The sequence below is a fragment of the Podarcis tiliguerta genome (genome assembly GCF_965153285.1).
Source record: "Podarcis tiliguerta genome assembly, chromosome: 11".
Classification (NCBI taxonomy): domain Eukaryota; kingdom Metazoa; phylum Chordata; class Lepidosauria; order Squamata; family Lacertidae; genus Podarcis; species Podarcis tiliguerta.
The window spans coordinates 1,143,410-1,167,273 of record NC_139544.1 but is presented as its reverse complement, the minus strand read 5'-3'; the positions used below and the strand labels follow the sequence as shown (position 1 = coordinate 1,167,273).

At 42.9% G+C, this 23,864-nt stretch overlaps 1 protein-coding gene across 7 annotated transcripts in view; it reads right to left on the bottom strand.

Moving 5' to 3' along the window:
• Positions 1-23,864, bottom strand: part of MAMDC2 (MAM domain containing 2) — an 80,664-nt gene that overhangs the window by 1,412 nt on the left and 55,388 nt on the right. For 5 of the 7 annotated variants that reach the window (XR_014502952.1, XM_083403436.1, XM_083403439.1 and 2 more), the window contains 4 exons: positions 5,899-5,992; positions 4,040-4,192; positions 1,620-1,879; positions 117-201 (listed from right to left, as the gene is read on the bottom strand). Coding sequence is in view for 6 of the 7 variants with exons in the window: in XM_083403436.1 (XP_083259562.1) it covers positions 117-201; positions 1,620-1,879; positions 4,040-4,192; positions 5,899-5,992 (592 nt within the window). In the remaining variant the exon portion in view is untranslated. Of the gene's footprint in view, positions 1-116; positions 202-1,619; positions 1,880-1,915; positions 1,949-3,343; positions 3,702-4,039; positions 4,193-5,898; positions 5,993-23,864 lie in introns of those variants that run through there. The other 2 variants (XM_083403441.1, XM_083403440.1) reach the window with 2 other exon arrangements.

The following is a 23,864-nucleotide window of genomic DNA, read 5'->3' as shown; positions in this document are numbered from 1 at the left end:
GCCTCACTGTACTGCTTTATTTGTAGTTCATATAGTCATCTATCACAAGGAAATGTGGGGGGGGGGGGGACGACTAGAAATGAAGTGAAGAAGAACTTAAAGTAAATATAATTTACCTTTACAAGGTCCTCTCTGAAATAAAATATCATCAATGGCAATGTCACTTCTTACTGATATTCCACGAACTGCTTCAAATATAATCTGTATTTTTTAAAAAATACAATTTTTAAAATATTTTTGAAGGTAAAGTTTCCAATAATTTGAAAAGTATATATAGAATAAATTCTTCAGTCAACTGAAATATTTTTTAGCCATCATGTCATGGACCTAATTAATGCAAAGACTTGCCCATCCACTCCAACCCTCTGTACCCACTGAAAAGTCTCTCTGGAGGGTTTGTGATGTGGGAGGGGGAATGGCCCTACTGAATTTTGGGAAACTTCCCACCCCACCCCCCTACTTCAGCATCCACCTCCCACTCCATGTTATTCAGGAGGGTTCTCTGACCCTCCAGTGACCATTGGATGTGCTGGAAGGAAGACAAAAAGTCCCCTTACACTGGTTTCCTTCTAGTCACATTAGCTAGGATCCAGGCCAATGTGTTTTAATGAAATCTATTTCTTTATTGCATCCAGAACATTAAAAATATTCTCTTAGGGCTACCTGGCAGATAGATACCTTAACTTAAAGAAAAATTCCAATTATTATTACCAGTATTGTAGCTTCTCAGGTACAGTTAAGGCTGTAATCCTATACCCACTTACCAGTGGGACTTGCCTCGGAGCAGGTATGCCTAGGATTGCACCATTAGATCAATATACAGAGCATGTTTACAGAAGCAAGTTCCACTGTGCTTATCTGAACTTTCTCCAAGTTTGCATAGGATTGTATCCCTTCTGCTTCTTCAGCTTTCATATGTGGCTCCAGCCAGGTCTGTATTATAGCAGTATCCCAGGTCTATGAGTAAGTACCATGGAACTCAATGAAGTTTACTTCTGAGCATACAGGGATACAAGGATGGCATTGTTGCCAAGAAAGCCCACCTATATTATATGATCAGCTGGTTCAGAGTTATTCACTGTTAACTTGAGTCACCATGTTCCCTTGCTTGGGCCACTCAACGGTTACTTGCAGACAAGGCCAATCAGGAGAACTGAGCTGAAAAAAATATTTTTGTTCCACTGAGTTATTTTCACTGTGTTGGTTTAAATAGCTAGATGTGTACACGGTTTCCCCCACATTACGTTTCCCACATTACTTTTAAAAGTGACTACATGGGAACACACCTGGGCCAGTTTGGGACTACAACCCAATGTTACTCAGGCTATTGCTACCTAAATCCATAAAGAAAAAACTTACCTTGGCTATGGAACCAAAGCACATAATACTGTACTGGATTTACCTGCATTGCAAAGAGGTAACAATCCTCCTTACCATGAATCCTAAGGTGAAAGTGAAGTGAGTCAAGTAACCCCAATTCTAACAGTGGTTCTTTTCCATTCATTTGAGTTGCTTCAGACTCTGTTGCAAGACTGCAGCATGTATGTTAGCAACTAAAAGTGAGTTATAACATGTCATAAACATCCCCCATGGGATCCATTGCTGCAATGTTAACTTACCTGATGAGATCTATCACATGTATATTCTATTTGTCCTCTTAACCATGTGATGCTTTGTTCACCATGCCTTCTCCAGAGGAGGATCTCGTCTTTATCACCATGCTTTTTCATATAAACATTTAATAGCCCTGTTCCAGAGCCATACATGTGATAAAAAAATGTAAGACACTGATGTCCAACAGTCCGTCGTAATACCCTTGAAACAAGCTGTGTCTTCTGTCCATAGATCATGTTGGATGCCTCTATGTACATGTAATGTCCTTTTTTAAAAGAAAAAGATACGCACCTCCATAAATGCTGTAATGAGTACCCTACCCTTGGGGCTTGCTCTGCATAAGGAATTAATTTGTCCACAGTTCAGTTAGACTTTCCTGGAGCTGCCTAGTGCACCAAGGCATTGCTTTCTCACAGTGTCGCCATTTCACAATCATCAGTGGCAGCAGTTTTTTATGTTCAAACTGCAACTGCATCTAATAATCAACAAGTTCATATATTCCTGCCTCTATTGCTACAATTCCACTCTTCTTTGCTACTCATTTTGTCAAGGAAAAAAATTCTCCCCCCTCCTCTTGACCACCCCAGTCAATCCTGAAAGAAATAAGAATTGATAGCAATCTCAGGAGATGGAAAGAGACCAAGAATAGCAAGAACAGCTGTTGGGTGCTATGGATATCGCTGCACAGAATTGCATTAGTTAACAATGTGCTTGAGGATTCTTTGAACTTGGAGAAATATTATTGGGAAGTGTTTTTTTAAGTACCGTATTTTTCGCTCTATAGGGCGCACCGGACCATAGGGCGCACCTGGTTTTTTGGGGGGGAAATAAAGAAAAAAAAAAATTTCGGGCTTTGGGCTGCAGGCTGCTATCCGCAAGCCTTTGGAGCCCGGCAGGCACTCCCGCCGTGCTCTGAAGGCTTGCGGATAGCTTCCTCAAGCCTGGAGTGCACACCGACCCCTCTCGCTCTCCAGGCTTCAGTGAAAGCCTGCATTCGCTCCATAGGACGCACACACATTTCCCCTTCATTTTTGGAGGGGGAAAAGTGCGTCCTATAGAGCGAAAAATACGGTAATCTATTTTCAACCTAAGTTGAAATTTATTTTTGGCAACAACACAGAATCCATTGAAGATGATATAAAACTGACTGGGGTACACAGATTGTTAAACAACTACAATTATTTGGTTTCCAAGCTAGTCTTCTGTGACACAATGAAGCTGAGAAAATTGAAAATTTAGGAATCCAAGATCATCTAAATTAAAACACAAGTTTGTGCATCATTTTAAAAATCAGAACTATGAACTGTAGAAATAGCATCTGATGTTGCCTCAGTACTACTTATTACTAATTCTAGTTGTTTTTATAAAAGGTAAAGGTACCCCTGCCCGTACGGGCCAGTCTTGACAGACTCTAGGGTTGTGCGCTCATCTCACTCAAGAGGCCGGGGGCCAGCGCTGTCCAAAGACACTTCCGGGTCACGTGGCCAGCGTGACAAGCTGCATCTGGCGAGCCAGAGCCGCACACGGAACGCCGTTTACCTGCCCGCTGGAAAGCGGTCCCTATTTATCTACTTGCACCCGGGGGTGCTTTCGAACTGCTAGGTTGCAGGCGCTGGGACCGAACAGCGGGAGCGCACCCCGCTGCGGGGATTCGAACCGCCGACCTTTCCATCGGCAAGCCCTGGGCACTGAGGCTTTAACCCACAGCGCCACCCGCGTCCCATAGTTGTTTTTATACCCATGTTTTAAATATTTTTACTGAAGATACAGTAGAGGCAAAATTGTAGAATTCTGTGAATTATTTCCCTTTGGCTCTCCTGAAGTTTTGATAGAATCTCAACTGGTGGTATGTTATGGGTGCACAAAAAATGGACATCCCAACAGGTTAAAATTGCACTTAAAGGGAAAATATTTTCACAGCTCTATTATCAACCTATTTCTTAGCTTTTCTTAATTTGGCCACCTCAGAGCTCTCACCAGGCAGACTCTTTGCAAAATGTCAAGGTACTGGAATAAATAATCCAGATTTTATAATGGCTTGAGTGTTCAAGTGTTGTTCTTTTCCTGCCCAGGCTTATTGGAAGTGACTGAAAAAGAAATGAGACTGTCAATAATTTGTTACAGGTCTCTTTAATGCACAAAGCAACCTACATTGTAAGATCAGCTTTTTTATTTGTTAATGGGAAAAGAGTAAACCTGTTTAAAGGGGTTTGTCTGGGTTCTTAACTGTGTAAGTCCTCTTTGCAGAATAAGCAACTATGGTTTATTGACCCGTGTACATTATAAAAGAAATTATCCCCTCTAAATACTCTAGAGAGTCCTGCCTTACCTAAAATGTATTGGATAAGAAAACTTTCTGCCTTATTCTCTGATCTTCCATATTTTAGTCAATGCCCTCTAGCTAAAAATTTACAGTTTAACTCACCTACCCCAGAAGTGTGGTCTCCTTTGGGTCCAGTATAAGATGTTGGTGTCTGACCTCTTCTCTTATGCCAACCACTCCGGTTTCTATTTTGCTGAATGAAACCACATTCATTTCGCTCAAAAGTACATTCTCCAGGAAAAGCAGGCAATATATCTGTAACAAAGAATTTACAGAGTTACACTTCAAAGTAGGTCCAGCCCTGTCTGAAATACCACACATATATGGCATCGTGGTTGCAAGTCATCACCAACTTTACCTGTTACCTAAAATTTGCAGTATCCATTAATCTATTTGAATTTGTCAGTTTTAAAAAGCAACACTGCTGACACTTTACAAGGTTTTCTACTTTCTGAAATTATGAAAGCAAAATGGCTTTGGATCCCTTTACATAAAACAGCATTAAACCATAAAACACACCTGCTTTTCACTCTAAAATAAACTTTATGGACAAATAATGTACTTGAGGAAAATGCAGGCCTGACTGAAAATATAGTTTGCCTTGGTCCTGGAGACTTAAGAATATGACCTTAATTATATATTTGCATAGGATTTTCCCCCCTACTCACAGTTTGGATCTCTAATGCCAGTGTGCACATTTTGGAAGTGTTACCCCAGAAAGTAAGCATTACTGACATGGGAGAACTCAAATTGCACTTGCACAATGCAGAAAGCACAGTTCATTCTGGCCTTCCATAAGTTCCTGCTTTCAGAGCAGACAGGGAGGAAACCCTGTAGGCTCATCTCATGACAAGTGTGATATAATGGGAATTTAATGTGCTAAAGGAAAGCATCCATATTCTTTGTCGCTTCCCTTTGAATACATTCTATTACTCATCAGCAACATCATCCCGCTCTATGGATGTGGTTATAAGGCAGTTATATATAAGGCAGGCTTGTGGGACAATGGAGGCAAGGATGCACAGGCCTGTTTCCAGTGTTCCCAGCAACCACTAACATGATTTTCCTGAATGAACTGCTAGCATTAGTGTGAGCTGGCTACTCTTTCTCCAGAAGATTGCAAGTATTTTGTATTCTATATTTCAGAGCTGGGGAATCTCTGGCGCTCCAGATCTTGCTGGACTACAACACCCTGCATTGCGGACCACTGGCCATGCTGGCTGGGGGCTGAGGAGGGCTCAGTCCAACAACGTCTTAGACAGCCACAGCTTATCTGTTCCCACACTACTTAATTTTAGGTCACTAATAGGAGAGCACCCAGGACAGGGCACGCCTGCATATTCAGGTGTGTTTGGGTGTCCATATGGGTTTAGGCTGGGAATGTGCTTGGTATGCTGAGATTTCCATGCATGTGCTGCTCATGGATTGGGACTGATATGTCACAACACACATATGAGTAAAGCCTGTGAATCCATTTATCATTTCCATATTACTGAGTAAAGGCAGGCTCAGATGCAGAGTTATTTGACTTAATTTGTATCTTTACAACTAACTGAGCAATGATAATGTACTGTGGTGAGAAACAGAAATCGAGGATTTAAAAAAAACTACTGTAAACTAAGCTAAAACGCAAGTGGCTTTACAGTAAGATCAGCAATAAAATATATATTTGAAAACACTGGAGAAGGCAAGGTATAGAATAACTACAACATGGAGTATATTTTGGAAAATGGGGAAAACCAGGGCGGGAGGGGTGGATGGGAGGTCAAGTTAAATGTAAATTGGAAAATAATGTACCGATAACAATTTGAAATATATAAATAAAATCTCTTTTAAAAATTGTGGTATGTTGTGAGATATTCTGAAAGAAAAATATGGAATTAATTAGGGAATTCTATAAGAGACATAATAAGAGATAATTCTTAGAAACCCTGTGGACACCATATGCATATTTAGCTTACCAGCTGCTTGACAGCTTCCTAAACTCACTGACACATCATCTAGCGCCACCAGTCCACAGTCCCAAAAGCTTCTACACCAGCTCACGAAGACCACCTGAAATTTATAGAAAAGGCGTTACTTTTTAAATGCTTTTGTTTTATCAGTCCTTGTAGTCTCCTTTTTCTAGGAAGAGCTTTCCTGCATTTCTTTTTTAGTGTTCTCTGCTGAACAATTTTAGTCTGAAAAGAGAGGCATTCCTCTGCAGTCTCATCTCAGCACAAGCCTATGTTAAGTAACATTTATATTTTTCTGAATGTATGATAAATCCTGACTAGCTCTAGTACAAAATATTCTTTACTATTTACATTTTTAGGCAGTACTTCATCCCAAAGGATCAGATGGCAAGAAAATATATTTTATCACAACTAGTGATGGGAGGTGCGAATATTCTCCACAAACTAAATTCTAATGTAAGAACCAGTTTTACAACCCACATTTAAAAAATCTAGTAAATAATAAGTCAAGCTGTGATATTGCTGGTGTAAGTAATTTCAACTCTATGTAATAGCAGCGGTCGGCACGGCTTACCTTGTCTGGGCCAGTTCACGCCAGTGGAGATCCCTCGCCTGAGTGCGTGCGATTTCTGGCATGTGTGCAGACTTGATTTCCGGTGCTGCAAAAGTGAGTCCCCACGCTGTGCTGTCGGTTTAGCGCAGCGTGGGGGGACTCACCAAGCAGGCAGCTCGGAGGCCGGTAAAACCACCCCCGGAGGCCGCTTGTGGCCCATGGGCCTTCGGTTGCCGACCCCTGTGTAACAGCCTTCTTTCTATTTTGGGGTGACCTTATTCTTAGCAATTCCATACTCTTGGCCATACAATGATGTATACACAACATAATTAGAATTCAAAGTTGATGGAAAATATACGGTTAGTGGCAGGCTTATTGATTAATGTGAGTCTTTCACGTTGAATTTTCAATTTCAAGTTTGGTGCAAAAAATCAAAGAACGTGAATTCACTGCATTGGCCCATTGAATAAAAGTATCTGTACAGATTTTGGTTGCCTAACAAGTTTACCCATGAATAAACATGTTTTTGAATAAACACGGCCTAGGACCCTCGTACCTACGGGACCCACAGAGGTCCTCAAGGTCCATAAATAGCAACACCCTAGAGGTCCCGGGCCCTAAGGATTAGCCTCAACCAGAGCCAGGGCCTTTTCAACACTGGTGGAACGCTCTGCCTCATGAGACCAGGGCTCTGCAGGATCTGATTTCTTTCCGCAGTGCCTGTAAGACAGAGTTGTTCCGCCTGGCCTTTGGCTTGGAGCCAATCTGATTCCCTCCTCTTCCTTCTTTTTTCCTTTCTCCTCCTGTGATGAGGGTGCATTTTAATGTTTTAATGTTGTATTTTAAACTTGTTTTTCAAGTTGTATTCATTCAACTTATTTTTATTATTGGTTGTTAGCCGCCCTGAGCCCAGCCTTGGCTGGGGAGGGCGGGGCATAAATAAAATTTATTATTATATAATTTTCAATGCATTAAAATGAAGATTCTATTTTAAATGAAAATTCTCTAATATTCTCATTAATCGAGAATATTCTCCAAAATATTACCATATTTTTCAGCGTAGATATTTTTTCCTTAGCAATAATAGGCAAAAATAGCGGGTCCTCTTATACACGGATAGCATGGGGGGGTTGGGCGATTGGTGTCAGCAGCCAGGAGATTGGCAGCTGCGATTCGGCTTGCGATTGGTTGCTGCGGCAAGGTCTGCTGACAATTGGCTGCAACTATGGCAATTGGACGTTGATTTACGGCAGTGTTGAGGCGTGTGTGGTTGCGTCTAGTGGGCAGGTGGGCTTTGAGTGGCGACCATGCATATGATTGGTGGCCATGGCAATGCGTGCAATTTGCAGTGGTGTGCAGGCTGTAGAGCGACTGGCGGTGGTGACCCCCCGGTCACAAAATATAGGGGTTGTCTTATACATGGGGGCATATATTCTCATAACATCACTAATCACAACATATAAATATTAAAGCCAATAGTATAAGATTGCAAAGCTTATGGGCAGACAGGTGAAGCAATTATTGGGTCTCCGGAATGGAAATACAGTAAGATGGACACTATACAATTTAACTAGATTAATACATTGGTGTGAGGGGAGCTACCTGATCAATTTTACCCTATACTTAAAAGATGAAACAACTGAAGGAGAAAGGGGGAGTTTCTCCACTCCTATAAATAAAAAATCTTTCATCCATGGTAAGCCTCTGAACGCAAATGGCATGTTATGGGAACACTGCCACCACAGGGAATAATCTAAAGTAGCCTTTACAAGCAGAATAAACATTGCTTCCAGGGCTGGGTTAATGTATTTGGAAACAAAAATTTCTTTTCCATGTACTATCTGAAAGGCAGTAGGCAAGTGAATAATGCAAATTGCATGCCAGACCTTAACAAAAGACCATTTGTTCCCCCTCCTATTTTATAAACCAGAAAGCTAATTCTTTTTTAGGATAATTAATAGCAGAATTGGCAAATACAGTCATACCTCAGGTTACAGACGTTTCAGGTTGCGTTTTCTTGGGTTACGGACCGCTGAAACCCGGAAGTACCAGAACAGATTACGTCTGGGTTTCGGTGGTTGCGCATGCGCAAAAGCGCTAAATCGCGCTTTGTGCATGTGCAGAAGCACCGGATCGCAACCCACGCGTGTGCAGACACGCAGCTGCGGGTTGTGAACGTGCATCCCACACGGATCACATTCGCAACCCGAGCGTCCACTGTAAAGGCCAAAGTCTGCTGGCTGAGACTCCACTGTAGGTAGTAATTCTTCCGCTGATACTTGACAGGTTTGTGCTTGAAGCAAGAAGCCCTTTTGCAGGAGGCAACAAATACAATTATAAATATGTTTTCTGAACAGCATCTGAACAATCTCTGCAATTATTCTGCTGCTTCATGGAACTGAAATCCCTGTGCACCTTGTAAAAACTTTGAATCTGGGTGGGGGCTGTTCAAATGTTGACTTTACATACTTCCATTTGCCATTTCAACTGGTTAATGTATCTTGCAGATGACCTGCCAACATGAATTATTTCTGTTGGCCCTTTGGTAGATACACTTTAAGTCTCCAAGCAAACAGTTCCTCAAAAACTTGCCAATGAACAATCACATGAATTAAATTACAAATTCTCAAGAGGATCTAAATCTGCATAGTCTTTTCAATTTAATGTAGCAAGACAGCTGAACAATATCTCACATTTAATCATACTGCATGAAGTACCGTATCTTGCTTTCTGTGATATATTCAACATCAAATGAGAAACTATTGCAACAAATCATTTCCATTCTTACTGAAGCTAATGTAGTGATTTGCCCTTTCATTATGTTTCTTCAGACCCAACACCCTGGCCATTATTTCTTTATTATTACATTTCTATCCCACTTTTCTTCCACAGAGCTCAAGCTGGCACACATGGTCCTCCCCCTCGCCAGGTTACCCTCCTGTGGGGCAGGACAGGCTGAGAGGTGGTGCCTGTCCCAAGGTCACTCAGTGACCTTCATGCATAGGTGGGGATTTGAACCCTGGTCTCCCAGAGGATACCCACACTAGCTATTCCAGCCATCTTTGTTCTTCTTTCATGCCACAGTATCTGAAAACTACGGTGATCTAATGTGTCTTCTCGTTTGATTTTTAAAAAAATCTATGACGTGAGGACAAAATCGGTGAGAGTTTCCAGTTGTTTATCATCTGTACTTTCAAGCTCACGGGGCACAACCAAACAAATCACAAATAGAAACATGAACTGCACGTATGCACACAATGTAGAATAATTTTTAAATATCAGGGTTTCCACTTCTGCAATGATACTGTTTTTCCCTCCACAGAGGTTACATTAAATTATCAGAAAACATGGTTACAATTTGTAAATGTGTTGAGTACACACATTTGTACCTTCCTACAATGGATGAGTCAAAATACTGTAATAGGATCTCTGCTCTGAGCCTCGCTGCCAAAGAGGAGGCTAGGAAAGCGGTAGAACTTTGAATTCCAGAAAGAAGAACAGGATTTAGAAGATGAGTTGAGCACAGAAGTATACAGGCAGCTCCATATCATTAATTAACGTGTTCACAACATAGTCAATATTATTTATTATACACAATTAATAGATTTAATATATTTATTTATTAAGCAAATTTAATCTGTCCCTGGCAGATGCACTGCACGGAAATGCAGGAGAACCCAGTATTTGTGTGTGTAAAAGAGAATCCAGCCCCTGAAATCCCGCCCAGAGAAGATCCAAGTGCCCAGAGCAGGAGTCAAAGTGACCCCAAAGGTCCCCTTTCCTTATGAAGGGGTGTGTGTGGATGTGAGAGACACTGGAGGGGAGCTGAAAAATCTTCCCCTCCCCAATCGAAAAACAGGAGTCTGAGTTTGCTTTCCCCCACCAGACAGGTTTTTCTGCACAGCTAATACCTACCTACTGCAATCTCCCCAAACCCCTGCCGCTCCTTCCCACCCCACTGATCCCCCTTCTCTAGGGCCCAGCCAGACCCTTGACTTGTGCGCACCAAAGACAGTGAGGAGTGCCCCCAACTCCCCCCCACCAGCCCCCGTCCAGGGACGGCTCTCACCTAGCCTTTTGCTCGCTCCTTCCTGACTCTATGGGGTCAGGCGGCTTCCATCTTCCGAGTCTACATTTCCCCTGTGGCAACTAATACATGAAGCTGCTGAGCGAAGCCATGTAAACATTCCTCCTTTTTAATCTGGTGCTGGTGAGGCAGTAGAAATACTGGACCAATGTCAGATACTGGTAGTTCCAGTCCTAGGACGACACTTTAACCATTATACCAGTACTTCTCAAATGTTTTTAAATTGGTTCAACTTGTTACTCATTCTTTCAGGACCCACTTGTCAACCAAGTACCTCAGGTTACCTACACTTCAGGTTACAGACTCCGCTAACCCAGAAATAGTACCTCGGGTTAAGAACTTTGCTTCAGGATGAGAACAGAAATTGTGCTCCGGCGGCACGACAACAGCGGGAGGCCCCATTGGCTAATGTGGTGCTTCAGGTTAAGAACAGTTTCAGGTTAAGTACAGACCTCCAGAAAGAATTAAGTACTTAACCAGAGATACCACTGTACTGCTTTTGAGACTCCATTTCCCCTTCTGCAACAGAAAATCCAACAATCTCCCTTTATTTGTGAGTGAATATAGTGCTATGTGGGCAGTATCTATGGGAATAATTTAATTGGGAGTACAGCAGGAAGTGGGACGCGGGTGGCGCTGTGGGTAAAACCTCAGTGCCTAGGGCTTGCCGATCGCATGGTTGGCGGTTCGAATCCCCGCGGCGGGGTGAGCTCCCATCTTTCGTTCCCAGCTCCTGCCCACCTAGCAGTTCGAAAGCACGCTTAAGTGCAAGTAGATAAATAGGTACCGCTTTATAGCAGGAAGTAAACGGCGTTTCCGTGTGCTGCGCTGGTGCTGGCTTGCCAGAGCAGCTTCGTCACGCTGGCCACGTGACCCGGAATTGTCTCCGGACAGCCCTGCCCCCGGCCTCTTTCTCTTTACCTTTACCTTTACAGCAGGAAGTGGATAATGACCACATGCTTACAACTGTTTTATTCTTGCTTCATAAGGCTTTGTGTTGGCTTATCAGTGACTTTGTGCTGATACAGGTTTCATACTGATTGTTTTAGTAGATGTTAATTGGTTGTATCTGCATTTCTTGGTTACTGAATTGTAATGTGAATTGTCCAGAAGTCATGGCCGATTGTGTTGTATATAAATGCACCCCAAAATAAAATAGTCACAGATATCAGATCTCCAGTATCCCATGTTTAAAGTATAATGTGGACAAATTATGCAGATGCTTTTCTGTCCAAGGATAAAAAAGGAACAGCAATTGCAGTACTGAAGAATGAAGGAGAAAAGAGCCCTGAGAGAAAATCAAGGCTGGAGACTATTCCTGTTGCATCTCTTGTATATTCAAACAGCTACACAGTGCAACAGAAATGGCTACCTGAACAGAAAAATAGGATAGTGATGTGTTTAGCAAGTCCTCAGCATTCAATTAGACTTCCCGTGTCTTAATTTTACAAGTCTGTTTCTTCGCTGGTGAAACTATACCTCTTTGATTCTTTTTACAACAGGGAAATATTTTGTCCTAAACAGAAATTATTCTTAGCCACCCCCTTTCTTACACAGTCACCAACAAGAAAGTGAGGAGAAAAATCAATATTTTACAATATATTTATGGTATGATAAAATTTTAGGGGGCACACACATAGTGAACTCACATTAGTTTCCAGAAAACTAATCCTTTACCCTTCAGAATTTAGGAAATAGTCACTGAGAAAATTACACTTTACTTTAGCATACAGAACAATCCCAAAAGCCATTTTGGCTCTCCTAATGACTCTAAATATTTCCTCTGCAGAAGGAAATATCTTGTAGAAACTTTCCCAGTACAGTGGTACCTTAGTTTAAGAACAGTCCTGTTTACGAACTCCACAAAATCAGAAGTAGTGTCCTGGTTTGCAAACTTTACCTCGGTCTAAGAACGGAAGCCAAACAGTGGAAGGGCACTGGCAGCGGGAGGCCTCATTAGGGAAAGCACACCTCAGTTTAAGAACGGTTTCGGTTTAAGAACGGACTTCAGGAATGGATTAAGTTCGTAAACCAAGATACCACTGTATTTCTTTTCCGCTTACAAATCCTGTCTTAAGGGCATATTTTGTGTATGAATAGGGTAGGGCCTGTGACCTGGATTCAAGAATTGAGGAATTTACCAACGCAAAAGAATGCCCCAGACTGGCCAGGTAATGCAATTAGTAGCCATTATCAGGTAGCTTTTATATGCCTGTTGTCTTTGTCCATGGAGTTTCCTTGGAAGGGATACTGGAGTGGCTTGTGCTCACTGGAAGGACAGATTGTGAAGCTGAGGCTCCAATACTTTGGCCACCTCATGAGAAGAGAAGACTCCCTGGAAAAGGCCCTGATGCTGGGAAAGATGGAGGGCACAAGGAGAAGGGGATGACAGAGGACGAGATGGTTGCACAGTGTTCTGGAAGCTACCAGCATGAGTTTGACCAAACTGCGGGAGGCGGTGGAGGACAGGAGTGCCTGGCGTGCTCTGGTCCAGGGGGTCACGAAGAGGCGGACACGACTAAACGACTAAACAACAACATCAGGTAGCTTGTAAGACAGGAGACAAGCTGCACTCTCATATTTCTGTTGTAGATGTGTATGATGTCTTTGGGGTAGCTTTTGGCTAAGGGATTGGGCAATTTCTAAAGTCTTTAAAAGTTTTTGCACACCTTTGTTTTGTTTTGGTTCCTCACCTCTTTGCAAGAGAAGGGGAACTCTGCTGCAGCAGGAAATTAAAGATCTTCCCTGCTTTCCTTCTACTGGTTCCTGCCTCCATTCATTCTTCTCTGACCAATCATGGACTTGCGCCTTGGGAGGTTGGGATGCAAAAGCCAATCCCATTTTTTTCTACAACAATAGAAAAATTACTGACAGCAAATAATAAAGTTCATAGAATCATAGAATCATAGAGTTGGAAGAGACCACAAGGGTCATCGAGTCCAACCCCCTGCCAAGCAGGAAACACCATCAGAGCACTCCTGACATATGGTTGTCAAGCCTCTGCTTAAAGACCTCCAAAGAAGGAGACTCCACCACACTCCTTGGCAGCAAATTCCACTGTCGAACAGCTCTTACTGTCAGGAAGTTCTTCCTAATGTTTAGGTGGAATCTTCTTTCTTGTAGTTTGTATCCATTGCTCCGTGTCCGCTTCTCTGGAGCAGCAGAAAACAACCTTTCTCCCTCCTCTATGTGACATCCTTTTATATATTTGAACATGGCTATCATATCACCCCTTAACCTCCTCTTCTCCAGGCTAAACATGCCCAGCTCCCTTAGCCGATCCTCATAAGGCATTGTTTCCAGGCCTTTGACCATTTTGGTTGCCCTCCTCTGTACACGTTCTAGTTTGTCAGTGTCCTTCTTGAACTGTGGTGCCCAGAACTGGACACAGTACTCCAGGTGAGGTCTGACCAGAGCAGAATACAGTGGCACTATAACTTCCCTTGATCTAGATGCTATACTCCTATTGATGCAGCCCAGAATTGCATTGGCTTTTTTAGCTGCCGCGTCACACTGTTGGCTCATGTTAAGTTTGTGGTCAACCAAGACTCCTAGATCCTTTTCACATGTACTGCTCTCAAGCCAGGTGTCACCCATCTTGTATTTGTGCCTCTCATTTTGTTTGCCCAAGTGCAATACTTTACATTTCTCCCTGTTAAAATTCATCTTGTTTGTTTTGGCCCAGTTCTCTAATCTGTCAAGGTCGTTTTGAAGTGTGATCCTGTCTTCTGGGGTGTTAGCCACCCCTCCCAGTTTGGTGTCATCTGCAAATTTGATCAGGATGCCCTTGAGTCCATCCTCCAAGTCGTTGATAAAGATGTTGAATAAGACCGGGCCCAAGACAGAACCCTGTGGCACCCCGCTAGTCACTCTTCTCCAGGATGAAGAGGAACCATTGATGAGCACCCTTTGGGTCCGGTCAGTCAGCCAGTTACAAATCCACTGAGTGGTAGCATAGTCAAGACCGCATTTTACCAGCTTCTTTACAAGAATATCATGGGGCACCTTGTCAAATGCCTTGCTGAAATCAAGGTAGACTACATCCACTGCGTTCCCTTCATCTACCAGGCTTGTAATTCTGTCGAAAAATGAGATCAGGTTAGTCTGACATGACTTATTTTTCAGAAATCCATGCTGACTATTGGTGATCACAGCATTCCTTTCTAGGTGCTCACAGATTGTTTGCTTAATGATCTGCTCCAGAATCTTCCCTGGTATTGATGTTAGACTGACTGGGCGGTAATTATTTGGGTCCTCTCTTTTCCCCTTTTTGAAAATAGGGACAACATTTGCCCTCCTCCAGTCTGCCGGGACTTCGCCTGTTCTCCAGGAATTCTCAAAAATGACTGCCAGTGGTTCTGAGATCACATCTGCCAGTTCTTTTAATACTCTTGGATGCAGTTCATCTGGCCCTGGAGACTTGAATACATCTAAACTAGCCAAGTATTCTTGTACTATCTCCTTAGTTATTCTGGGCTGTGTTTCCTCTGCTGAATCATTTCCTCCAAATTCTTCAGGTCGGGCATTGTTTTCTTTATCGGAGAAGACTGAGGCAAAGAAGGCATTGAGGAGTTCAGCCCTTTCTGTGTCCCCTGTTTGCATTTCACCATCTTCTCCTCTGAGTGACCCCACTGTTTCTTTGTTCTTCCTTTTGCTACGAACATACCCATAGAAGCCTTTTTTGTTGCTTTTAACCTCTCTAGCAAGCCTGAGTTCATTCTGTGCTTTAGCTTTTCTGACTTTGTGTCTACACGTGCTGGCTATTTGTTTGAATTCCTCTTTGGTGGTTTCCCCCCTTTTCCATTTTTTGTACACATCCTTTTTTAATCTTAACTCAGTTAAAAGTTCTTTAGATAGCCACCCTGGCTTCTTTAGGCACCTTCCATGTTTCCGTCTCATTGGTATTGCCTGAAGTTGTGCTTTTACTATCTCCCTCTTAACAAACTCCCAGCCATCATGAACTCCCTTTCCTTTTAGTATTACTGTCCATGGGATCTCACCCAGCACTTCCCTAAGTTTTATGAAGTCGGCTTTCTTAAAGTCAAGAAATTGAGTCCTAGTATGCTTGGCTGCTCCTTTCCGTTGTATAGTAAACTTCAGAAGAGCATGATCACTTGCGCCTAATGATCCTTCCACTTCTACCCCATTAACCAGGTCATCGACATTGGTTAGGACCAGATCTAAAATGGCTGTTCCTCTTGTTGCTTCTCCCACTTTCTGGACAATGAAGTTGTCTGCAAGGCCAGTGAGGAATCTGTTTGACCTTATGCTCTTGGCTGAGTTTGACATCCAACAAATATCTGGGTAATTGAAGTCCCCCATTACTACTATCTCCCTTCCTTTTGCATGCTTGGCCATCTGTTCCAGGAAGGCATCATCTATGTCCTCCGTTTGGCTTGGGGATCTATAGTAAACTCCCACAATGAGGTCACTATTATTCTTCTCTCCCTTAATTTTGACCCAAATGCTCTCACTTTGGCTTTGAGGTTCTAAATCTTGGATCTCTTCACAGGTATACACATCCCTGACATATAACGCCACTCCTCCTCCTTTCTTGTCTGGTCTGTTTCTCTGAAATAGATTGTATCCCTCCATTTTTACATTCCAATCGTGGGACTTATCCCACCAGGTTTCAGTGATGCCTATTATGTCATATTTAGTTTGCTGTATCAAGAGCTCAAGCTCATCTTGTTTATTTCCCATGCTTTGTGCATTAGTGTACAGACATTGAAGTCCATTAGTCATTCCCCCGTGTCTCTTATTTAAGGATTTTTTCCTCCCACCACTAGGTCTGCTTGCTGTTTGCTCAATTTGGTCTATGACATTTGGATGATCATCTTCATCAATTAATAGACTCCTACCTTCAGGAGCACTGTCTCCCTCCCCCACATTAGTCAGTTTAAAGCCCTCCTGATGAGGTTTCTTAGTTTTTTGGCAAAAACATTCCTCCCAACCGTTGTGAGGTGCAGCCCATCGCTTGCCAGAAGTCCATCCTCAAGAAACTGCAGTCCGTGATCTAAGAATCCAAACCGTTCCTGTTTACACCATTTGCGAAGCCAGCTGTTTACTTCCACTATTTTCCTCTCTCTCCCTGGGCCACGTCGTTCAACTGGGAGGACAGATGAGATGACGATTTGTGCATTTAATTGCTTCAATTTCCTGCCCAGAGCCTCGTAGTCTCTTTTGATCTTCTGGAGGCTATTGCTTGCAGTGTCATTGGTTCCCACATGAACCAAGAGGAAGGGGTATTTGTCAGTGGGTTTTATGATTCCTTGCAGTCGTTCAGTTACATCTTGGATCTTAGCCCCGGGGAGACAGCACACTTCCCGAGACATCTTGTCAGGCCCACAGATCACTGCTTCTGTTCCCCTCAGTAGGGAATCCCCTATCACCACTACACGCCTTCTCTTAGGTTTGGTCAGGGTTCTTCCGTGAGCGGTCCGTTCCAAGGTCGCCTGCACATTCCCTGAGGACTGTCTTTGCTGCTCATCTTCATATACGTGATCGACTGTAATGAGGGAGAGATCCTCAAATGGAGTCTGCTCTTCGTCTTCCATGCTAGGGGAGAGGACCTCAAAGCGATTGTGTATTTCTAGACAATCAGAGCGAACCCTGGGCCTCCTACTTCTTTGAGTCACGTTTCTCCACATATCGGGCTCCTGTGTTGGTGAAGTAGCCTCCTTCTCAGGGGAGTCCCCTGTCTCCTCCTTGGTGGAGACGGTGTGCTCTGTTGCTTCCAAGAAGAGCTCCAGCTCTCTAATTCTTTGGAGCGTAGCTACACGTTCCTCCAGTTGCTGGACTTTGTCTTTTAGGAGGGCAATCAACATGCAATTGCTGCACGTAAAGCTGCCTGCAACCTTTGGCAAGATGGCAAACATTGCGCAGGAACCGCAGGCGACTGCAGCTGTTCCCTCCCCCTCCATCTTGAGAATGTGTCGTTGGGCTTGAGACTAGCTCCCCTAAATCTAAAAGATGGTTCAAACTGCTAATCACCTGCCTCAACAGAAACCCTGCCCCCTCTGACCTTTGACCAGGGAAAGCAGCTAATCAGCCACAAGAATCACACACACAAGAAACCCCTTTTGGCTCCTTCTTCAGCCGCTGCCCTGCAAACACTGATAAGCTCCTCCCACAGCTAATCACCTGCCTCAACAGAAACCCTGCCCCCTCTGACCTTTGACCAGGGAAAGCAGCTAATCAGCCACAAGAATCACACACACAAGAAACCCCTTTTGGCTCCTTCTTCAGCCGCTGCCCTGCAAACACAGGGGAGTTCTGCAAACACAGGGGAGTTCTGCAAACACACTCTCAAGTTCTGACTTGAGAAACTCTTGCAAGCGTACAACATGGAAGTGGTCCCTTTAGAGCAGTTATTGGACAAACCGGTTTCAAGACAGAACTGTCTATGTTTATTATAAATGATCTATTGTTTTTAAGTTGGTACAGTGGTACCTCGGGTTAAACACTTAATTCCTTCTGGAGGTCCGTTCTTAACCTGAAACTGTTCTTAACCTGAAGCACCACTTTAGCTAATGGGGCCTCCTGCTGCTGCCGCACCACCAGCACGCAATTTCTGTTCTCATCCTGAAGCAAAGTTCTTAACCTGAGGTACTATTTCTGGGTTAGCAGAGTCTGTAACCTGAAGCATCTGTAAGCTGAAGCGTCTGTAACCCGCGGTACCACTGTACTGGTGTTTTTACAGCCCCCCAAAATTTGGAACATGCTGGGATCTTCACTGCTTAATTAGGCCTAGATCCCTGTTCCTCCAAAAAGCAACAGTGTTGACTGGACAGGGTAGAATTCCTTAGGAAAACATGTAGTTTAAAAAATCCTAAAGTTTCTGCCCCTTTTCATCCTTGGGCTCCAGCAAAATAACTCTCATGATGGTAGGGATCTTTTTAGCATTAAGTCCTTACTTTGTTGATGGACAGAGAGTGAACTATTAACTACAGATACTCTTATTTTTGTTTTAAGTTGAACTGTTAGCTGTATTTACCGTTAAAAATCTTTATTGATTTATCGCTTATCTGGTTAAACTCACACTCAAGAGTTTTCTAAGATGGCCAATCACATTTTGTATCCATGGCCTACTTGCTACTTTTCCTGTACAAAATACTCCAGCCAGTAACTGCCTGAGACAGCTAATTGAAACATATCTTGGAAAACCCTACACAGCCTCAGAAACAAAAGTTCTTTCATTCATCCGTTACGCAGTTTTGACTCAGAGAACAAATATGTTCACAAAACGCTGCACCAAAAGCTAAAGTATGGACTTCATTTAATATTTGCATGATGTACTCTTTACAGTGTGGAGGAGCATGGAGTAAAATAAGTTGCTAAAAAGTTTTAGAAGGTTTTTCCAACTACAAAAGTTATGTAACCAGGACGGTTCTAAAAAGGATGGAATGGAAACATCTGATTCTCTCACTCTATTTGACATTCAAGGATGGCCAAAATACAACTTGGCTGTATAGACTATTTACTATTTCCATAGACAACCAGGAAATCAAAGTTGCATAAATCAACCACAGGCCAGCTCAAACAAGTGCTAGGCATGAAGATTCATGAGAAGGAATAAAGCTGGAGAACAGGAAAATATCAACTGATTTTCATTAAGCTTGCATTGAGATTACAAATGGGACCTGTAAGAAAATGCTGTGTACTAAATTATAAATTCTACATGTTCTTCATTCAATGTAAAAGTTTTGCAACCACAATCATTCGCCACCCCCTTTGTTGGTGACATATTATTGTGTACACAGCACTCAAGGTGTGATCTTACTTGTGTGGACCCTTTGTCTCTTCTGTAATGCCTCCTATATTGCACTATATATAACTGGGAAGCACTGGCCTGCGAGCGCTCCAGTTGGAGAACAGCCTTGACCAAAGGTGTTATGGACTCTGTAGACACTCGAACTCAGGACGCAAGGGAGAAACGTGCTAAGAGGAAGGCACATTTGGCAAACCCTCACTGGGACCAACTCCCGTCCAGAAACCTATGTCCCCACTGTGGAAGGACGTGTGGGTCCAGAATTGGCCTCCACAGTCACTTACCGACTCATTGTTAAAACTGTGTTTATGGAAGACAATCTTACACAGCTATGAGTGATTGCCGGAGGAGAAGAAGAAGAAGAAGAAGAAGAAGAAGAAGAAGAAGAAGAAGAAGAAGAAAAAGATTGCACTATAGACTGTGATCCCCTTGAGTCAGGGACCTCCCCTCTTGACTTTGCAAAGCACTGTGTACATAAATGGTGTTACCTTATTTAGTATTATTAGTAGCAATAATGAAAATGAGTCTCCTGTTGATGACACCTAATATGCCATTGGTCTTTCGACTGATAGCATTATACTGTTATTTTGCCACCCACTATAACCCCTAAATATTTTCAAGAAGTGCTACCACTTATCCAAGTTGCCATTTAATGCTTGCATATTTAGTTCACTTTTCTTATTGTAATATTTTAGGTTTTTCCCAAAAAAAGGAGAGAGAGAGAGAGAGCGCGCGAGGGTGCACTATTTATATTTATAGCAAACAGAATGAAACTCACACGACCATGCTACTAACTTGTTTAGTTGAAGAAATCTTAAAGATGTGATGGGGATACTACTTCTACTCCTACTCCTACTCCTACTCCTAATAATAAAATGACCTTGAGGCATTGCTTCTTTTTTGAGAAGAGCAAATCTAGAATATAGAAACAGGTAGAAATAGCAGTAAGGAATATGGAGAGCTAAAGCAGAAACATACTTTGCACACCTCACATGATTTTGATATGTAAGTCATACCGTACTCCCTGACATCCATAGGGAGAGCACATAGATACATACACGCATGAACAGCCGCAGCTACACAGAGGCAAGATCTCTCCTACCTCTCCCATTCTGCAGAGCACCCATATCAAAGCAGATAACTTCTCTCATCATCGGTAGTAGTTCCCATTGCTCATCAAAAACTGTTCATGTTGCTCCTACATGTCTTTTTAGCTGACCTTGAAGCAAAAATGCTGAAGGCACTTAATGCTGAGTGCTTTAAAGTATGGCTATTGCTACTGTCATCTCTTTGCAGTTTTTTGCAGATAAAGTCATGCAGATTTGGAAAGAGCAGGGCCGGGGCGGGAGAGTGCTAGAGTTCTGTCTGGTCCTGTTACATGGGATCAATTCCAATCTGTTACCTCCGAGGATGTGGACAGGTTGCTTGGACGGGGGAAACTGACCACCTGTCTCCTGGATCCTTGCCCATCCTGGCTTATAAAAGCTAGCCGGAAAGGGCTGGGAGATGGGCTTCGCGGGGTGGTGAATGCTTCTCTCTGTGAGGGAGCCTTCCCAGACCCGCTGAAAGAGGCGGTTATTAAACCGCTTCTTAAAAAAACATCTTTTTAAAAAAATAATATTTATTACTTTTCCAGCAATTCAAGCACTACACAAAAAAAGAAAAGAACACACAGCAGAAAACAAGATAAAAAAAGAATACAATACAAAGACACCACACAACACTAACACATTAACCCAACAAAACCAAACAAAAACAATTTAAAACACCTCAAACAATTTCAATATCCTTTCTTTCATTCACTTATTTCAACAACCTCCTCACACCTCCCTTTTTGTATTCCACTTCTGTTAATTGTTTCAGCAATTCCTTTCCACCTTCCTCTATTTTCTATCCTATAATTATCTTAACACATTCTATCCTTATTCCCCCCCTTTAATATTCTATTAATCTATCTATACTTAATTCCTTATAACATTTCTACTAAAGCCATATAACTTCATTCCAACATTTTTCTAACATTCTTTAACTTTACAGCATTTCTGTAAATAATTTATAACCTTTTTCCAATTTTCTTCCACCAACTCTTCTCCCTGGTCTCGGATTCTGCCAGTCATTTCCGCCAGTTCCATATAATCCATCAACTTCATCTGCCATTCTTCCCAGGTGGGTAAAGTCTACTGTCCAATGCTCTTTGCTCTAGTCCTCTATCTGATGATCTTCTATCCGGTGCTCTTGGCTCTTCTAGGTTCTTCTGGTAATGCCAACCCAAGATTCTATCTCTCTCTTCCCTAGCTCGAAGGGTGATCAAACAATCTCTTATTCCATTCTTCTCTTTTTTCCCTCTTCCTCCAAGTCTGAAGGCCCTCACAATTCCAAACTCTTCCTGACCCAAGTCCCATAAGTCAGAAAATTCCTGTGTAGGAAAGTCTATCAAGCTTTCCTTCTCCAATTCAGGTAGAGCTCTAATCCTCAAATTCATCTGTTTTTCTCTAAGTTCAATCATAGCAAGCCTCAACTTATGTTCATCAAATTGCCTCTGTAGGGCTGGGACTCTCTTTCCCTCCAGTTGTGTTACTTTCTCCCTAGCTTCCTCCGCAGTTTGCCGTATCAAAGTAGATTCCTGTATCAATTTCTGGATGATTTCTGTATTAGTATTCACCTTTTGTCCCAAGTTATTTATACTTTCTGTAATTAAGTCGATTTTAGTAGTTGTAGCATCCACTTTCACATTTATCGCGTCTGTTTTCTTGTGAAGCTGTTCCAGTGAATCATTTATCTTATTTAATGCAACCAAGGCAAGGCCTCTTCTCTTGACATTCCTCTTGGTTTTGAATGTACTGGTACAGAAGCTTTTTTCCACAGTTGACTGGTCTGTTTTTCCCTTTCCATTTACCATAACATCTAAAAGATTCAAGGTCAATCCCAACGTCTCACAGTCTTTTATCTTGCAGCTGGAAATTCCCCTAGCCCAGCTCTGTAAAGCAACCAGTTTCAAAGTTTCAAAGGCTTCCACTAGGGGGAAACAGTTTCTATTTATATTAGTCAATAATGTCCTCTTTTAAACACAGTTCAAACGATCCAAAGTTAGTTTCAATTTTCAGTGACTTTTACTCCTTTTTAAAAGCATCCAGAGACAGTAGAAACAATGTATTTCTCTTATTTAGCTGAACGTCAATGAACGTTCTAAACACTGTCAGTAAGCATTCCAAAAGACGTCAGACCTGCTAGCAGTCCTTTTCCAGGGTTGGAGCGGCAGTATTTTTAACTCTCTTCGCTCTCTCCTGCAGGCATACTCTATCCACAACTTTCCCCCCTCTTCTCCTGCCTCCGGGGGGGGGGGGTTATGTTCTTTGCCGATGGAAATTTAGTCTTTTACAAAAGGCTTTCCAAGACTTCAGCTTGCAGCCTCATTGCTTCAATCTATTTACAAAAGGGGAAGGCGGACTTCCTGTGTTGAACCTCCCCCGTTTCGATGCCAAATCAAACGTTTAAAAATCCAATTTTCCCGATTCAGCTCTACTTTTGGGTAGTTACTTTGAAGTCAAATTGTCAACAGGAAAAAGTCAGTGCTCTCCGGCAACAGCTATGCGGCTTCGCTCCATGGAAGAAGCAGACGATTCGAAGCACCGTGCCACTCACCCCACGTCGCTCCGGACCCCCGAAACTGGGTTTCCCCACGAGTAGGGGAGGCGCAAAAGGTGCCCGACGAATCCCACGCTCACAGGCTTCTCCCGCCTGTGATTTTTTGCGGGTCTCCGCCTTTGCTGTGACAGCCAGACCCAAACTCCCATGGGGCAAATTCCTCCCGATCAGAGGAATTCAGCCATTATCGGAGGCACCAACCCGGAAGTAGTTAAAAAAAACCAACCCGGAAGTAGTTAAAAAAATATCTTTAGACCCAGCCAATATGGCCAACTAATACCCAGTCTCAAATCTTCCATTCTTGGGCAAGGTGATTGAGCGAGCGGTTGCTGAACAACTTCAGGCAACTCCATTTGGATCCCTTCCAGTCGGGATTCAGGCCTCATCATGGGACTGAAACTGCTTTGGTTGCACTGGTCAATGATCTCTGGCGGGCAAGGGACAAAGGTGAAAGCTGTTTCCTAGTTCTGCTGGATCTCTCTGTGGCCTTTGATACCATTGACCACAACATCCATCTGTAGCAGGGGTAGGCAACCTAAGGCCTGGGGGCCAGATGTGCCCCAATTGCCTTCTCAATCCAGCCTGTGGACGGTCCAGGAATCAGCGTGTTTTTACATGAGTAGAATGTGTTCTTTTATTTAAAATGCATCTCTGGGTTATTTGTGGGGCATAGGAATTCGTTCTTCTTCTTCTTTTTCAAAATATAGTCCAGCCTACCTTTGAAGGTGACCCGGAAACCACAACTAATCCAGAATGCAGCAGCTAGACTGGTGACTGGGAGCGGCTGCTGAGACCACATAACACCGGTCTTGAAAGATCTACACTGGCTCCCAGTACATTTCTGAGCACAATTCAAAGTGTTGGTGCTGACCTTTAAAGCCCTAAATCGCCTTGGTCAAGTATACCTGAAGGAGCGT